Source organism: Panthera tigris, chromosome E2 (genome assembly GCF_018350195.1).
Source record: "Panthera tigris isolate Pti1 chromosome E2, P.tigris_Pti1_mat1.1, whole genome shotgun sequence".
NCBI lineage: Eukaryota > Metazoa > Chordata > Mammalia > Carnivora > Felidae > Panthera > Panthera tigris.
The window spans coordinates 3,399,263-3,416,907 of NC_056674.1; the positions used below are offsets into that span (position 1 = coordinate 3,399,263).

The window sequence follows — 17,645 nt, forward strand, 5'->3', positions numbered from 1 at the left end:
TTAGCATCACACTCTCCAGTTCCATCCACGTTGCTACAAAGGGTCCTATTTCGTTCTTTCTCATTGCCATGTAGTACTCCACTGTGTATATAAACCACAATTTCTTTATCCATTCATCAGTTGATGGACATTTAGGCTCTTTCCATAACTTGGCTATTGTTGAGAGTGCTGCTATAAACATTGGGGTACAAGTGCCCCTATGCATCAGTACTCCTGTATCCCTTGGGTAAATTCCTAGCAGTGCTATTGCTGGGTCATAGGGTAGGTCTATTTTTAATTTTCTGAGGAACCTCCACACTGTTTTCCAGAGTGGCTGCACCAGTTTGCATTCCCACCAACAGTGCAAGAGGGTTCCTGTTTCTCCACATCCTCTCCAGCATCTATAGTCTTCTGATTTGTTCATTTTGGCCACTCTGACTGGCGTGAGGTGATATCTGAGTGTGGTATTGATTTGTATTTCCCTGATAAGGAGCGATGTTGAGCATCTTTTCATGTGCCTGTTGGCCATCCGGGTGTCTTCTTTAGAGAAGTGTCTATTCATGTTTTCTGCCCATTTCTTCACTGGGTTCTTTGTTTTTCGGGTGTGGAGTTTGGTGAGCTCTTTATAGATTTTGGATACTAGCCCTTTGTCCGATATGTCATTTGCAAATATCTTTTCCCATTCCGTTGGTTGCCTTTTAGTTTTGTTGGTTGTTTCCTTTGCTGTGCAGAAGATTCTTATCTTCATAAGGTCCTAGTAGTTCATTTTTGCTTTTAATTCCCTTGCCTTTGGGGATGTGTCGAGTAAGAGATTGCTACGGCTGAGGTCGGAGAGGTCTTTTCCTGCTTTCTCCTCTAGGGTTTTGATGGTTTCCTGTCTCACATTCAGGTCCTTTATCCATTTTGAGTTTAGAGAAAATACAATCTTTAAGTAATTACATATCCGTATACACAGACGTATCAGAGAATGTTCATTTTGTTCTGGGGGTAGGGTTTGTGTAGGTGACCCGATTTCTCTATCTTTTTCAACATTGCTTTAATTTTCTTTTTAAAAAAAAAATTTAATGTTTATTTTATTTTTGAGACAGAGAGAAAGCATGAGCAGGGGAGGGGCAGAGAGAGAGAAAGAGACAGAATCTGAAGCAGGCTCCAGGCTCTGAGCTGCCAACACAGAGCCCAACGCGGGGCTCGAACTCATGAACCGTGAGATCATGACCTGAGCTGAAGTCAGACGCTTAACCGACTGAGCCACCCAGGCACCCCTGCTTTAATTTTCTATTTATGTGTGGGACGTTCACAGTCGGGGGGGGGGGAACTGATTTTCAGGAAAATGGTGCAAACACTCTAAACCAAGACGTGTCAGAAAATTAAAACATTTTAGTTACCGATGGAGAAATCCTGTGGGACCTAAGGGATAGTCTAATATCTGAAGGTTTTCCTGGAGAAAAACAAAGGTGTAAGCACCCAAGGAATAAAGGTAACATGTCACTGAAAGAAGCAGCTGGTACTTTCAACAATTTCAGAACTAGGCTTTTTTAAAATTTTTTAAAGTTTATTTAGTCAGAGAGAGAGAGAGAGAGAGCGAGCGAGCAGGGGAGGGGTAGAGAGAGAGGGAGAGAGAGCAAATCCCAAGTGGGCTCCACGCTGTTGGCACAGAGCCTGACGTGGGGCTTGAACTCATGAACCGTGAGATCATGACCTGAGCCTAAATCAAGAGTGGGATGCTCAACCAACTGAGCCACCCCAGTGCCCTTAGAAGTAGGCATTTAAAAAAAATTAAAAAAAAAGAAGTAGGCATTTAAGGGGCACCTGGGTGGCTCAGTCGGTTAAGCGTCCAACTTCGGCTGAGGTCATGATCTCACGGTTGGTGAGTTCGAGCCCCGCATCAGGCTCTGTGCTGACAGCTCAGAGCCTGCTTCCCATTCTGTGTCTTCTTCTCTCTCTGCCCCTCCCCCACTTGTGCCCTGTCTCTATCAAAAATAAATAAATGTAAAAAAAATTAAAAAAAAAAGAAGTAGACATTTAAAACCTACTACTCTCCAGTGGGTACTGTGGCTACTTGGAAATAATAGCACGGAGGCGCAGAAAGTGTCTAACTTGCCCCACATCATCACACACTAACAGAGACAGGACTCAAAGTCAAAGAATAAGATCCCAGCACCTGTGCTCACCTCTTACCATCTTCTACCTATCAGCTCGCAACTGAGTTCCACTGATTTCCAATCAAGGCAGTTGGTTTTCAGAGCATTAAAATGTATCTGAATAATTAACTTATTATTTCCACCCAGTCCCTAAGCCTTTTGAGGGTGGTCAGTCACCCTCTCTTTTTTAAAAAATGTTTAATGTTTATTTATTTTTGAGAGAGAGACAGATTATGAACAGGAAAGGGACAGAGAGAGAGAGAGAGAGAGAGAGAGAGAGACAGGAATCGGAAACAGCCTCCAGGCTCTGAGCTGTCAGCACAAAACCCGACGCGGGGCTCGAACTCACAAACCTCGAGATCATGACCTGAGCTGAAGCCAGACGCTTAACCACTTGAGCCACCCAGGTGCCCCAGTCACCCTCTCTTCTGAAGGACAATTTTCCTTCCTCCTGCAGAAGGACAAGGTTATACAAGACTGTGTTTTGGGGATGCTCTCCCAGAGGCACTAATGGAGTCCTAATTTTATTTGGGTCAATGTCAATATCTTCCTAAGGTTCAAAAGAGCCCAGAGAAGAAATAGTTTCCAAAGACGGAAGCTTTGTTAGTAGACTTGACTGAAGAGCAAGTCCTACACACAGGAGACAGTTTGTGGTTTGAAATAGGGGAAGGAAAGAGAAAACAGACAGAAGTTAGATTTGGTCAGCTCCAGGGCCCTGGCTGTTTTAAGACAAGGTTATACCTTTGGGTTTTTTGGTGGTACTTGCCCTGAATAAAGACACATTTAAAACAAATGACCTAGGGGTGCCTGAGTGGCTCAGTCGGTTAAGTGTCCAACTTTGGCTCAGGTCATGATCTCATGGTTTGTGGGTTCGAGCCCCACATCGGGCTCTGTGCTGTCAGCGTGGAGCCTGCTTTGGAGCCTCTGTCCCCCTCTCTCTCTGCCCCTCCCCTGCTCGTGCTCGCTTGTTCTCTCTCTAAACATTAAAATAAATAAATAAATGACCTATTGTAAAACTTGAGGCACCATGAAGATGAGCCATTATCAACCTAGATTTGTGACTTTTCTTTAAAAATATTTTTAATGTTTATTTTTGAGAGAGAGAGAGAGAGAGAGACAGAGAGAGACACAGAAAGGGAGAGACCATGTGAGCTGGTGCAGGACAGAGAGAGAGGGAGACACAGAATCTGAAGCAGGCTCCAGGCTCTGAGCTGTCAGCACAGAGCCTGATTTGGGGCTTGAACTCACAAGCTGTGAGATCATGACTTGAGCCGAAGTTGGACGCTCAACTGACTGAGCCACTTGGGTGCCCTGAATCTGTGACTTTTCAAAGAGCATGGTCTATGTGCTCTGGGGACTGAGGCGGAATCTGGGGCTGTGTAGGGTTAATGTCAGCAACTGTCTTATCAAGATAAGATAATCAAGCCACTGTGAGTCAAGTCATATGATTTTTGTCTTTCTCTGACTAATTTCACTTAGTATAATACCCTCCAGTTCCATCCATGTAGTTGCAAATGGCAAGATTTCATTCTTTTTGATTGCCGAGTAATACTCCATTGTATATATATACCACATTTTCTTTATCCATTCACTCATCAAAGAGACAAAACAGATGAACATAAGGGAAGGGGAACAAAAATAATATAAAAACAGGGAAGGGGACAAAACAGAAGAGACTCATAAATATGGAGAACAAACTGAGGGTTGCTGGAGGGGTTGTGGGAGGGGGGATGGGCTAAATGGGTAAGGGGCATTAAGGAATCTACTCTTAAAATCATTGTTGCACTATATGCTAATTAATTTGGATGTAAATTTTAAAAAATACAATAAAAAAAAGAATAAAGCAAAGATTTGGGGGGAAAAAAAAGATAAGCCACTAAGTAGAGAAAGTGATTTGATTAGAAGGTGTGTTGTGACTTAACCATTCTGCGAGTTGCAAACCAGCAATGCAATGCTATGGGGTTGCTGTGATGGGGCAGCACAGAAGGGAAAGTGGCAAACAGCATGTGAAAGGAACTTTCATGAAAAGCAGGAGTTTGCATTACAGACCAGAACGGTCATAATTAAACCTAAAGACATCCATGCTGCCTTTTCTGCGATGGGAGCTCTGAGAACCAAGCAGCCGGACTGTGGTTAATGAAATGCCGCTTAACACTGGTGCCATTGCTGGTTTTAGCCAAACCAAGGTTAAAAAGAAACAAAAAGGTGGAGGTTCCTCAAAAAAATTAAAACTAGAACTACCTTACGACCCAGCAGTAGCACTACTAGGAATTTATCCAAAGGATACAGGAGTGCTGATGCGTAGGGGCACTTGTACCCCAACGTTTACAGCAGCACTTTCAACAATAGCCAAGTTATGGAAAGAGCCTAAATGTCCATCAACGGATGAATGGATAAATAAGATGTGGCTTATATATACAATGGAATACTACTTGGCAAGGACAAAGAATGAAATCATGCCGTTTGCAGCAACATGGATGGAACTGGAGGGTATTATGCTGAGTGAAATAAGTCCATCAGAGAAAGACAGATATCATATGTTTTCACTCACATATGGGTCTTGAGAAATTTAACAGAAGACCATAGGGAAAGGGAAGGGAAAAAAATAGTTTCAAACAGAGAGGGAGGCAACCCATAAGAGACTCTTAAATACAGAGGACAAACTGACGGTTGATGGGGGACAGGGGAAAATGGGCGACCGACATTGAGGAGGGTACTTGTTGGGATGAGCACTGGGTGTTGTATATAGTGAGCAATCATGGGAATGTACTCCCAAGGCCAAGAGCACATTGTATACATTGTCTGTTAGCTAACTTGACAATAAATTATATTTAAATAAAATAAAATAAAAGCTCTGATACTCTAAAAAAAAAAAAAGAAACAAACAAACAAGCAAACAAACGGGAAAATAGAGCCTATTTTGACTTGGGATCTTGGATGGGATAGAGACAGGAGGTTATTCATGCAATTTTGTTTTCATCCAAAGCATTTCTTGGAGGACCCTCCTGCAGAGGAAGGACTTAAATAAACCAGCATGTGGGCCTGTCCAAACACTTGGATGAGAGAAGAAACAAAATCAGAATATGGATGAAGGGATATGGTCTGTGGACTGCTGATGTTCTGGGAGGTGGAGAGATGTTCATGCCAACCTGTTGTGCTCCTAATGCTCCCTTGGCAGTGACTCAGTTTCATGTGGAAAATAGACACCTCCCCCAGGAAATCAATGAGGGCATTTTATTCTGGCCCCATGAATGTGCATGAGGGTTTCAGATACTGATTTTGGAGGACAACTTAGGGGTTAGGAAGAGGTGAGTGGATAAGATAAACATCAGTATCTCGGGGGGCCCTGCACAGGACCATGAGCAGTGATCATGGATTGTGACTGTAGGACTTCACGAGCCAACGGACTTGAGTCTAATCCCACTCAAGCACCCTTTTCTGAAAACCAGTATCTTCATCTCGACACGGAAGATTACACGGCACCCACGGGCACCGGGTGAGCAGCAGCATTTGGAAACTCTGTAGGAGCTCCGTGGATGTTACTCGAGCCTACATCAAGAATAACAACGCATCACAACCGTCTGGGGCCACCCTCACGGTCTCTGTCCTGTTGGGCAAGGCGCCTGTGGAAGGACTCCCCTATGGAGCCTTCCCACCCCTAGTTGATTCAACCTCCGACTTCACATCTTTAATGCTTTTCTACCCATCATGCCAAATGGGACAACCGCCCAGAAATGGGAAACCTATACAGCCCACATGTGAACTGAGACAGGCTGGGCCGTTGGCAAAAATTGCTCAGCTAAGGGAAAAAGGAGACCGGTCTCAAAACACTACCTGGTTCCAATGACCCCATTCCTAGTATGAATATAGCGCTTCCCGCCTTGAGTGGCAAGCTGGCAGGAGAAATTGTGGCCAGAAGCCCGTTCTGACCCTCAGCCACACGGAGCGGGAAGTCGGCCCGGTTCCGGGTGCCGCAGGGTGGGAGGCTGAGGGCGGGGGCAATTAACAAAGTGAACCGTGAGGCTCCTTACCCGGCAGCCCGGGCCTCGGACCCCGACGCGGTGTCGTCGTCCAGGAACACGCCCTTTTCCACCCGCAGACACAGTTTCTGCAGCCGCTCGCAATGCTTGAGGCAGAAGGACGCGTGCGCGAGGTCCGTGGGGTCTTTCAAGTGCAGGGACACTTCCGTGACCTGGGCCACGGCTTCCTTCACCAGCGGTTCGTCCTGCGATTCGTAGAGACGGCACAAGGTCTCCCTCGTGTCCGTCACCGAGGAGAAGGGGCCGTTCTCGGGGGACCTCACGGTGCACGCCAGCAGCTCGCGCTTGAGCTCCGTGGACACCGGGCAGCCGAAGGCGGCCCCCAGCTCCCTGACCCTGTCTTCGTTGGCGAGGCCGAACAAGAAGCGCCCCACGTGGGCCAGGTGGGGGTTCCGCCGCCCTTCCTCCTTGCAGAGCAGCCTCCGCACCCCGCGAGCGCTCCAGCCGGGGCCGCCCTCACCGCCGCCCAGGACGTAGAGCGCGGCCGCCAGGAGGTGCTGCAGGCTCAGGTGCAGGAAGCGGTAGCAGCCCGCGCACTCGCCGCTCTCCTGCAGGAGGCTCCGGTCCACGAAGGGGCGCAGGTCGGCCTCGCGCACGCCCAGTCTGCGCAGGTCCCGGGGCTCAAACAGCGAGGTCTGCGCCCACACGCCCTCGGCCGCCAGGAGGCACAGGGCGCGCAGCGGGGCCCGGGGGCGCGGGCGCGGGCAGCTGCCCGGCACGTGCGCGAACCGGCTGCACAGGAAGCGCAGCAGCAGCGACGTGGCGGTGCGGCACGTGCGGCCCGGGTCGTCGCCCTCGTCCGCGGGCAGCCGCAGGCAGGCGCCCAGCATCCAGCACACAGCGGGCGCCGAGCCCAGGCGGAGCAGCGCCGCGTTGCTTCTCATCAGCTGCCAAGCGCGCCGCGCCTGAGCCTCGCCTCCCAGCTGTCGCCGCAGATACGCCCTGCGCTCCGGCTCCGAGAGCCCCTCGACCTCCACCAGGAGCGGCTGCTCCACCACCAGCCGCAGCTCCCCCAGGGCCTCGGGCCGCGTGGTCACCAGGAGCGTGGCCGCGGGGAGCAGCTTCCTCTTGAGCAGGCCCCCCAGGAGCACGGGCGCCGGCCGCCGCGCGCCCCAGTCGCCGCCCAGGTCGCGCGCCAGCGCCGCGGCGGGCACGTGCAGCTCCTCGAAAGCGTCGATGACCAGCAGGAGCGTCCGCGCCCGCGCTAGCAGCCGCGGAAGGGCCCCGCGCAGGCCCGGGGCGCTGTCGGCCAGCAGCTCCGCCAAGGTGCACGGCCCCCTGCGGCTGAGCGCCTTGCAGCTGAGGTAGAGGGCGGCGGGGCGGGCGCGGGCCTGGCCGGCCTGCGTCCAGTCCAGCATGCACTTCTTGGCCAGCGTGGTCTTCCCGACGCCCGCGGCACCGTGAAGCACCACCGTCTGTGCGAATGGCCCTGCAAGCATTTTAGCGTTACAGGATGGGACCAGTGTCTCGTATCTCTGGGTGACCATGTGGATGTTTTCACTGGCTTCTGGCCAAAAGTTCTTCTTCCTGCTTTGCCAGACCTCCTCTTCCAATATACTTCTATATTCATCCTGTTTACCTTCGGTGATAGGAGGTAGGGGATAGGAAGGACATAGCTGGTTATTCATTAGGGGAAAAACAAATACTGTGTGTGTTAAGTAGGAAAGGAAAACTAGAGAAGTTACGAATAGCACCAGGCTCATCCAGGAAGACAGGATACAGACCTGGCTCCTCTCCTTTCGAATCTTCCTTCGCTTCTTCTGGGTCTGTGACATCTTTTCCCTGCACTTGTGCAAGTGCTGCAAAATACAAATTAAATGGAGCTTGATGTAAAAACAGGTGAACTGCTTTTTTTTTTTTTTCCAGAGATACGAGGTTGCAAGGAGTTCACATTCTAAGTTTTTTGTTCATATGATGTGCTGGGAGGTATGACAGCTGGGCTTAAAGAGGTGACTAGAGCAAATGACATTCTAAACCATAAGAGACTCTTGGATACGGAGAACGGACTGAGGTTTGATGGGGGGTGGGGGAGAGGGGAAAGTAGGTGCCCGGCATGGAGGAGGGCACTTGTTGGGATGAACACTGGGTGTTGTATGGAAACCAATTTGACAATAACTTATATTAAAAAAAAAATTAAACCAAGTGACAGCCCTCTTTAGTAACATCCAACTCCCGGATGAGACACCCGGAACAAGAAATGTTTGTTCTATTTGCTCATTCAAAACTCAGTATGATCCATGGAAACTACTTATCTCTCCCCACCGGACTAGAACATGCACCAGGATATCACGGGATAGACCTTCACCGTACAGCCCAACCCATTATAGCTGCTCGAGTATCTGGGTAAACCAGTAGTGTTATGCCTGTGTGGAATGCCAGACAATTCCTAAGTATCTGCCCGAGCTAAAAGTAAACTCTGTGTACATCAAGACCAGCACATGAAGGTTCTTGGCAGCATCATGCAAGGCAGTCAAGTAGAAAAAATTCGGGGCGCCTGGGTGGCTCAGTCGGTTGATCGATCAACTTCAGTTCAGGTCATGATCTTGGGGCCCGTGAGTTCGGACCCCACCCCCACGTCTGGCTCTGTGCTGACAGCTCAGAGCCTGGAGTCTGCTTTGGATTCTGTCTCCCTCTCTCTCTGCCCCTCCTCTGTTCACACTCTGTCTGTCTCAGAAATAAATAAACATTAAAAATTTTTTTAAAATATATTTTAAAAAAGTGGAAAAAATTCAAGCATCCATCCGTCCATGAATGGGCAATGTGAGTGTGACTCATCCATACAATGGAATATTATTCTGTAATAAATATGGATGAGTTCACGATATATCCAACAATATGGACGGACCTCAAAAAGATTATGCTAAGTGATGAAAGAGAGACACAAAGACCACGTATGTCCAGAAGAGGCAATGCTAGAGACACAGAAAGTAACAGTTGCTGGGAACTGGGCGACAGAGACCAGAGAGTGACTACATGTGGACACGAGGGGACTTTAGGGGGTGATGTAAATGTTGTAAAATTGGAGAGCGGCCATGGTTGCGAAAGTCCACATTTACACAAAATCATTAGTAGTACATTAAACTTTAGGCTACATAACATTTATGATACCTAAATTCTACTTCACTAAGGCCATTTAAAAAAATACCATCAGGCCAACTTAAGAAATTGACTGATGTTAAACTGACCACAGCACTGGTTGAGGCAAGACACCTACCTCTGGCAGGTCTTAATTTTCTCATCTGGGAGTTTGATATTACTAAAGTCTGAGCATCTGAAACTGAAAAAAAATTATGGAAAAACTCTATACAATACACTTCTTTTCTGTGAACTAAAGAAATTCCAATTCTTTCCAATGTTCATTTCCCCGCTTTGTTCTTTTTTTAAAAAAAAAAAAAATTTTTTTAACGTTTATTTATTTTTGAGACAGAGAGAGACAGAGCATGAACAGGGGAGGGGCAGAGAGAGAGGGAGACACAGAATCCGAAACAGGCTCCAGGCTCTGAGCTGTCAGCACAGAGCCCGACGCGGGGCTCGAACTCACGGACCGTGAGATCATGACCTGAGCCGAAGTCGGACACTCAACCGACCAAGCCACCCAGGCGCCCCTCCCGCTTTGTTCTTAAGGAAGGGAAGAAGGTATTTTCTGAGAGACATTTCGGGATTATAAATAGTGGAGGGAAATGAGGTTGGAGAGAGACGGAGAGTCCAGTCAGGGTGGGTGGGGGGAGGGAGAGGAGACGTCACTCAGCTGGCTCCAACATTGAGCGTTCTATGACCAACCTGGCTCCTCTTCTCCTGAACACTGTTGTGTCTCTTCCAGGTTTGCACATTTTGGTTCCGGAGTCCTGGTGATCCCTGAGAAAAAAGGGGGGCGTTTGTAGGCTTGTCACTATGTAGCATTGCAACTTCTGCCCGGGGAAGAGAGTGGGACTTTAAGAAGGGTCATGTTTGACAACTGGGTTTCAATAGTTAAGCCCGGATTACATGAACAGGATGTTAACGTGATACTGGAGATAAAACCAAAGTGTGCCAAGCCATGATGTCAGGCTTACATGCCTCTGTGGCAAGTGGGTGCCTATGCAGTTCAGAACACACAGTGTGTGTTCCATGTCAGGGAGGTGTATGCAGAATAACCTCCAAAGGCAGAAGGAGCCCTAAGACTGAAGAAAAAGGCTGACAAGTCCAGTTGACAAGAAATGGCTTATTAAGAAGCATGTCGAGAGCATCCACAAGACAAGATCTTTGGAACCCTGCTTTTATAGCTCTAGAGGCTGGGAGTACATGTGGCGAGGAGAAGGAGAATAGATGTGTTCCACAGTCCTATCTCCAGAGCAGATCAAGGACATTATGCACTGAGGGTGTACTTAAGGGTGTGGTTAAACAAAAGGAAAGACCGTGGACATGGGGGGGGGGGGGCTGGGCTCAAGAAGACTGCAGGTCACAGAGCAGTCATCATGGTGGATTTGTCCTAGGTGTCACCAGTCAAGTTCACACAGTGAGAGAAATGGGCACGTATACACCATTACTTCTTCCTGAGGGCATCAAAAACCTTCTATGCGTTAATTCCCGGGTTTCTAATAAGGTGGCTAAAGCTTCAGTGACCTGGGAGGGGCTATAGGAACAGGGGGGAGTCACGAAGGGAGGGGAAATACTTCAAACTCAACACTGGATAGGGGCGCCTGGGTGGCGCAGTCGGTTAAGTGTCCGACTTCAGCCAGGTCACGATCTCGCGGTCCGTGAGTTCGAGCCCCGCGTCAGGCTCTGGGCTGATGGCTCGGAGCCTGGAGCCTGTTTCCGATTCTGTGTCTCCCTCTCTCTCTGCCCCTCCCCCGTTCATGCTCTGTCTCTCTCTGTCCCAAAAATAAATAAAAAACGTTGAAAAAAAAATTCAAACTCAACACTGGATAAATGAAGAGGGGAGTCTAGGAGAGTCTTGCAGAAATACCCAGGAGGCAACTGGCTGGAGTATCAATAGTTGTACCTTTGCTTTTCAAACCAGCCTCTGGTTTACTGTTGGCTTGAGCCCAGGTCATGTTGTTAAAGGTACTGGTGATTGATGATGTCAAGAGAAGAGAATGTTGAAAATCACAAACTCAAAAATCCTTTTGGCCAGGGTTAGCAGATTTTTTTTTTTTTTTTTTTGCTACTGCAAAGGACCAGACAGTAAATATCTCCTGCTTTTCAGGCCACCTCTCTCTACCTCTGCCCTTGTGAGGCAAATGCCGTCACAGATAACGTATGAGCAAATGAGTACGCCATGTGCAAAGCACACTTGGTTTATGAATACTGATGTTTGAATTTCACATGGTTTTCATAGGCTGGAAAATAGTCTTTGATCCCTCCCCCCCCACACACACACACAATTTGTTCTTAGCATGTAAGATGCACAAAAGCACATGGTGGGCCAGATTTGGTTTGTGAGCCAAGGTTGGCCAACGCTTGCTGTAGGTCCGTCTAAAATCCAGACAGTCCAGATTCCAAGGCAAAGCTCACTCTTTCCAGCATCTGTGTGTATTTACTCATTTCTACTGTAAATACTGCCTTTTTGAGCTCCTTTCCCTGTGTCTTAACTCTTCACCCACCTGGATGGCAGCAGAGATGAGGGCTTGGCTTTCTTTGCATCCTTAGTTCACAGCACCACATTTTGTCTATTTAAGACAAGCTCCTGAATTCCAAAATATCTCTCTCTCTCTCTCTCTCACACACACACACACACACACACACACACACACACACACACACACACGACTGTAAATGAGGTAACTTACTTAATGATGGAGGCTTATTTCCCAGAAAAGACTTCAAAGCTACTTCTAGGAAAGGAGGGAGAAACTGCACTTTTCAGAGCCAAACCCTTATAGGTATCCAACTCTGAGTTTCTTCCAGTTATTTCTAAATTCGTCATCTTCAGAGGCCAGCTAGGGATGAAAACCCTCGCCCATCTATCTGAAGATAGGGAACATTAAAGCTAAAAATGGATCCCTGGATGGAATAAAACTGGCCTTTTTTTTTTTTTAAGAAAAATAAAATCGTAGGATAGGAAAACGATTTTGAATACCCTTGCCGAAGAGCAAGAGAGAAAATGTCCTCTAGAGCACAGTGGTCTCCAAGACAAATGTAACACCTGTCACAAAAGTATGCGATTTCGTATCTTTCTAGGAACCACTTTATGAAAGCTGTGTAGAGGTACAGCTGATTTTCATACTTTTTAAATGTAGCTCTATGTAAAATACTAACACTTAGATGTGTAGTCGGTATAAGAGTTGTTCATGAGATAGTACGTAAAACTGTGCAGTTAAAAGCCCGTGTGTATTTTATCCTTGCAGCACACCTGAATTGAACCAGCCACACCTCAAGTGTGTAACCACATGTGGCCGCTCTGTTAGGTGTCAGAGCCCTGGATGATATTATAAAACCTTGGGTGCACACAGGTATCACCTGGGAAGCAGTTAAGAACCTGACACCTGGGTGGGGGAGACACAGATCACTTCGCTAAATAATGATCTCCGGTGGTAGGTTCTGGACATCAGCGTATTTAAAGCTCCTGAGGACATTGCCCCTAACAGTCAAAGTTGACAGCCGCTAACCTAAAACACAGTTCTCCACTCAGGGGACATTTGCCAGTGTCTAGAGACCTTTTTGGTTGTCACACATGAGGGGAGTATGCTGCTGGCATCTAACGGGCAGAGGTGTTGGGATGCCAGCACTGGGGCCCCAGGGATGTTGCCAAATACCTCAAAGGAGGTTCCCAGCCCCACACGTTGTTAGTGCTGCTAGTCAAGGGGAAGGTAGGGGTTTGCATATTGAGTGTGCATCAGAGTCTATGGAAGCAAACACCATAAGTGGGAACTGAAAGTGAAACAGAGTGTGTACGATAATTTAACATCTTGGAGGAGGTATGGAAGAATGGGATCATGAATATATTCTCTAAGGAACAACTTTGGACAGAGCGGATACAGAGGGAGGAGGCCAGGGGAGGTATACAATACTTGGGCAGAGTGGAAAGAGCTAGAAAAGACTTGGAAAAGAGCTGAAAGATACCACCAGACTTAATGAAGGTCTAGCATTTGGGTTCAGGGCAGGTAGCCTCTCCAAAGCTCAGTGTTACTCTTGTGCATCTGAAACCTTAGAGGCTACTACTCTTTCCTCCTATGACACAGTGTGGGCTCATTTCTACTTACCCCTGAGCTCATCCTTTGCTTTCTCAGACAGATCTGTTCGGTTCATCTTGTCAAAGACTTGGATGGTCACCATCTCTACCCAATGGCTGGGGCAGCGGTTGGTGAGAATTTCTGCCAGCTGCTTCCCATCGGCTTCCTCTACCTCTGTCGGAGGGATGTGCTGTAACTCATCTTGCAGGGAAAGGGGCCTCAACAGAGACTTGAACTCGTTCAGCTCATCCTGGCTGAGCTGTTCCAGAAGGGGCTGCAGGTTGAAACCCAGCTGTGCAGCAGGTACCATCTTGTCCTACGTGAGAGATCCGAGCTTTGGGCATTAAAGAAGAATCAAGGGAGGAAATGAAAGAGAGAAAATTGGCACTCCTCTCTCAAACACCAGTTGCCTCTGTGTTGGGACTGGGCAATTCTCACTGCCCAACTGCCGCTTTAAGAAAAAACTCCCCAGGGGCGCCTGGGTGGCGCAGTCGGTTAAGCGTCCGACTTCAGCCAGGTCACGATCTCGCGGTCCGTGAGTTTGAGCCCCGCGTCAGGCTCTGCGCTGATGGCTCGGAGCCTGGAGCCTGTTTCCGATTCTGTGTCTCCCTCTCTCTCTGCCCCTCCCCCGTTCATGCTATGTCTCTCTCTGTCCCCCCCCCCAAAAAAAAAAAACGTTGAAAAAAGAAAAAAAGAAAAGAAAAAACTCCCCAAAAGGCCAAATTCACGCGAAACTCCCTTAGTTTTTGGCTGGATACAGTGGTTCACGTTTTTAGAACCTGAGACCCTTTTGAGAGTGTGCAAATCCCTGAGGGTAGGTAGGAAGCCCATGCTGATGGGTCTTCTGGACTTAGCAGATCACCTGTTAGTTTTATTAAATTTGGTGGACAAATGAACTAATGAGAACTACCGACTTAAGCTCTCTAGGACCCTTGGCTCAAATGCTCAAACTGTTCAATGAATAGAATTTCAAATACATGTCTCTTGAAGCCAGGAGATCACTCTTTTTAAGCAATAGTATATTGAGAAGGGGTACCACTCAACTGCCTGGTGAGCCTCTGTTAAGATGCTTTCAAAGTCGAGACCATTCTGTAGTCAAAGTCCCTTACGCCCGAATTTCCAGTTGTAAAACAAATATGCCGTCACCCACCATATTAACTGGCTTTGGGCCTTTGTCTATTCAAGTAGAAGCTCCCGCTGGGTGCTGGGAACAATTTTAGAAATGAAGGGACCACTATAAAGGTGGGTAAGAAACCTGCCCACTTGGGGTTTATGTTCAATTTTGGGTACACATACATGGTATGGGAGAAGCAGACATTTCACACATAAACAGAAACAAGTGACATCAAAATATGAAGATAGGGTGATAGAGAGAAATAGAATGAAGGGAATTTTACAAGACGTGAGCATGGACATTTTCTCAGAGGAATAGGTCAACCACTAAGATGCAGACAAGGAGCTGCCAGATGTGGGAATTTTGTAGGAGATAAATTCTAAGCAGAGTGAACAAGGAGTATGAAAGCTCAGGGCTGAGTGGAGCTCAGCAGGTTGGAGGCAAATAATACAGATACACACTTGCTATAGCAGATGAGCACAGGATGAAACTCATACCCTAGGGTCAGATCTCTGATCATGAAGGCAGTGGCATGGTAAATTGGGATTTTTATAATTTGATTCCAGGTACAGTCCAGCAGGGATTCCACACCATCTGTCCTATACTCAGAAGCACTTTGTCTTGTTGCACGGGTAGGATAGAGAGCCATACCAAAGAGCTGGTAAGGAAAATGTATTAATGATGCTTGAAGATGGTAATGAAGGCTTTACTGGAGAGAGGCAGCTACAGCCGGGGTTTGGAGGCAGAGGACAGAGATGGAGCTCAGCTCCAAACACAGCAAGGACAAGCGGGTGGATCCAAGGAGGTGGGGGTCGGTGGATGGACAGTCACCGAGAGGAAATATCAAGGCTACGGGCATTCTTGTTAGATCCATTCAACAAGATTCCTGCTGAGGGCAGACCAGGGTGAGCAGATGTCACCTGGTTGAGGAGGAATTTGATCAGATAGCAAGGGTGGGGGAATTTTTGCTAAGCTGACCCAGCAGGATTCTGGCTCAAGTTGAACTAAGTGGACCAAGGAGAGAGCCCAAGGACAAGGCCCAATGGAAAAGAGTACCTAGGATGCTGACTCCAGTTCAGTCAAGAAGACCATCTTTGTCAGTGCCTGGCTTAGGATTCTGAATTCATCCTGAGGGTGGAGGGGTCAGGTCACACGTTGGTAGTCCCTGCAAGGTGGCTGGCACTGCAATCTGCCCTTTAGACTTAGCTCATTTAATTCTTACGATATCACCAAGTGTTATATTCTCCCTATTTCAGATATTGATACTGAGGCACCAGAGAGGTAAGATAGACCATTCAAGGTCACATGACCACATGGACTCTGAACTAGATATTATAAATAGCTCTGAAGCCCGGGTGTCAATCACCCTGATGGGACGGTTGTTTGACTTGGGTGTAGTTGTGGAGAACTGAATTACATCTTTTGAGAGAAATCAGTGGTTTCTGGGCAATAAGGGAGGGAAATGAAGAGAAAATGAGGACCCAACAAACACCCAGGATAGGGGCACCTTCCACTTCCAGCTGCTTGGATTTCCACATTCCCCTCCCAGTGAGGAAGGGGCTGGGTCTAGGGTTAGGGTCAAGAACAGCCCCTCCACTGTGTTCCTGAGGTGCATGCCCACTCTACCTGCTTCTTAATTTGTCACCAACTCCATTCATAAAACCACATTTCGGCCAAGGGTGGTCATGGGACGTTGCTGGCCCACGAAGTTAGCTTAAGCATTTTTGGTTGGGCTTCTGAGAATGTTATTTTTGTCTTGATATAAAGGTGGCAGAAACAGCTGAGTATCCTTTGACCTTTGTCCCCCGACCCTGCCAGGCATGTGGAGAAGGTACATGTGGTCAGGAAGCCGCAGTCGACCTGCAAGAGGGAAGCTGGGCCCTCTGGGAGTTAGCCTGCGGCAGCTGTATTTGCTCCAGACTGGGGTGTGAGGGATAAGGTCATCTGAAGCATCCCCAAACCACAAAGCCAGGAGACTCGTCCCAGCTTCCACATGCACCAAACCTGCTCCAACATATGCCTAGTAGTTCTGTTTGTATTGGGTTTCAAACAAATCCCGTTGACCAACATTTTTTTTTCCCTCATGTAAGCATGCATATATAGATTTCATTTTTCTTAAGGTAAAATTTATGTAACATAAAATTAACCATGAACCATTTTCAGGGAACAGTTCAGTGGCATTTGATACATTCAAGTGTGCAACCACCACCTCGGATTAGTTCCAGACATCTTCATCTCCCTAAAAGGAAACCCCACTCCCCAAACGCCCCTCCCTGCAGCCCTCTGGTGACCACCAGTCTGCTCCCTGTCCCCAAGGATTTGCCTGTTTGGAAGATTCCCACAAATAGTCACACATTATGTACAAAAACTAACTCAGAACAGACCAAAGACCTAAATGGAAGGGAAAAGCTACATAACATTTTAAGGTATTTAAGGTATTTATGAGTGCCTAAAGTTTTATGCCAGGACAATTTTTCTAGTGTTTCTTCTCATATTAATAGGCAGCTGTGATCCTGCCTCCCCATCTACCTTCCTCCCTCTGAAGGCAGAGAGCCACTGCTCACTCAAGATCTTCAACACCTTGATTCCCTCCCCCCTCCTCCCCCCTTAGTTTGTAGAGTCCTTCTTGGCCCTATGATCTCCTCAAATTTGACTTCAGGTTATATTTACCAGCAGATTTCATGTGTCTTTTTTTTTTTTTTTAAAGAGATGGTGGCAATGTGCCCCACCAAGTGCCATTTATATGCTAGTCAGGTCAGGTGTTCAACATATAATTTAGTCCCTTTGAAAGAGTTGGACGGGGTCATTGTGTAAAATGATCCTTTAAAACATGGAGAATGGAAATTTACAGAGGTTAAGTGATGGCCAGTTCTCACCCAGCTGTGAAGTGTTGAAACCAATATTCTACTCAAAGCAGTCTTATCCCAGAACCTGTGATCTCAATTCCTCTGCTAATTGATTCAAGTATCTGCCACTCTAAAGTTGCCAGTAATTACACAGATAAAATGAGGACCAGGCAGATGAATAAAGTCAACTGGTTAAATACAGAAGAAAGTATTCTCTTAAGCCAACAGATAGATTAAGCAAAGTGTGTCAACACCTGATGGGTTTTCAAGGCTGGTGACTATTATACAGTACTCACTGTGTAATTACAGTGGAAAAGAGAAAAGTTAAACTTGCGATTTTGTTTAAAATTACAGCAGCGAAGAGAATCTTATAT

At 47.3% G+C, this 17,645-nt stretch overlaps 1 protein-coding gene across 1 annotated transcript in view; it reads right to left on the minus strand.

The window, feature by feature from the left end:
• Positions 1–13,621, minus strand: part of NLRP2 (NLR family pyrin domain containing 2) — a 31,408-nt gene extending 17,787 nt beyond the window's left edge. Inside the window, exons 1-4 of the mRNA XM_042969994.1 lie at positions 13,342–13,621; positions 9,941–10,015; positions 7,846–7,959; positions 6,152–7,739 (exon numbers count right to left, since the gene is read on the minus strand). Coding sequence (XP_042825928.1) covers positions 6,152–7,739; positions 7,846–7,959; positions 9,941–10,015; positions 13,342–13,621 — 2,057 coding nt within the window. The remainder of the gene's footprint in view (positions 1–6,151; positions 7,740–7,845; positions 7,960–9,940; positions 10,016–13,341) is intronic.
• Positions 13,622–17,645: the final 4,024 nt, after the last annotated feature.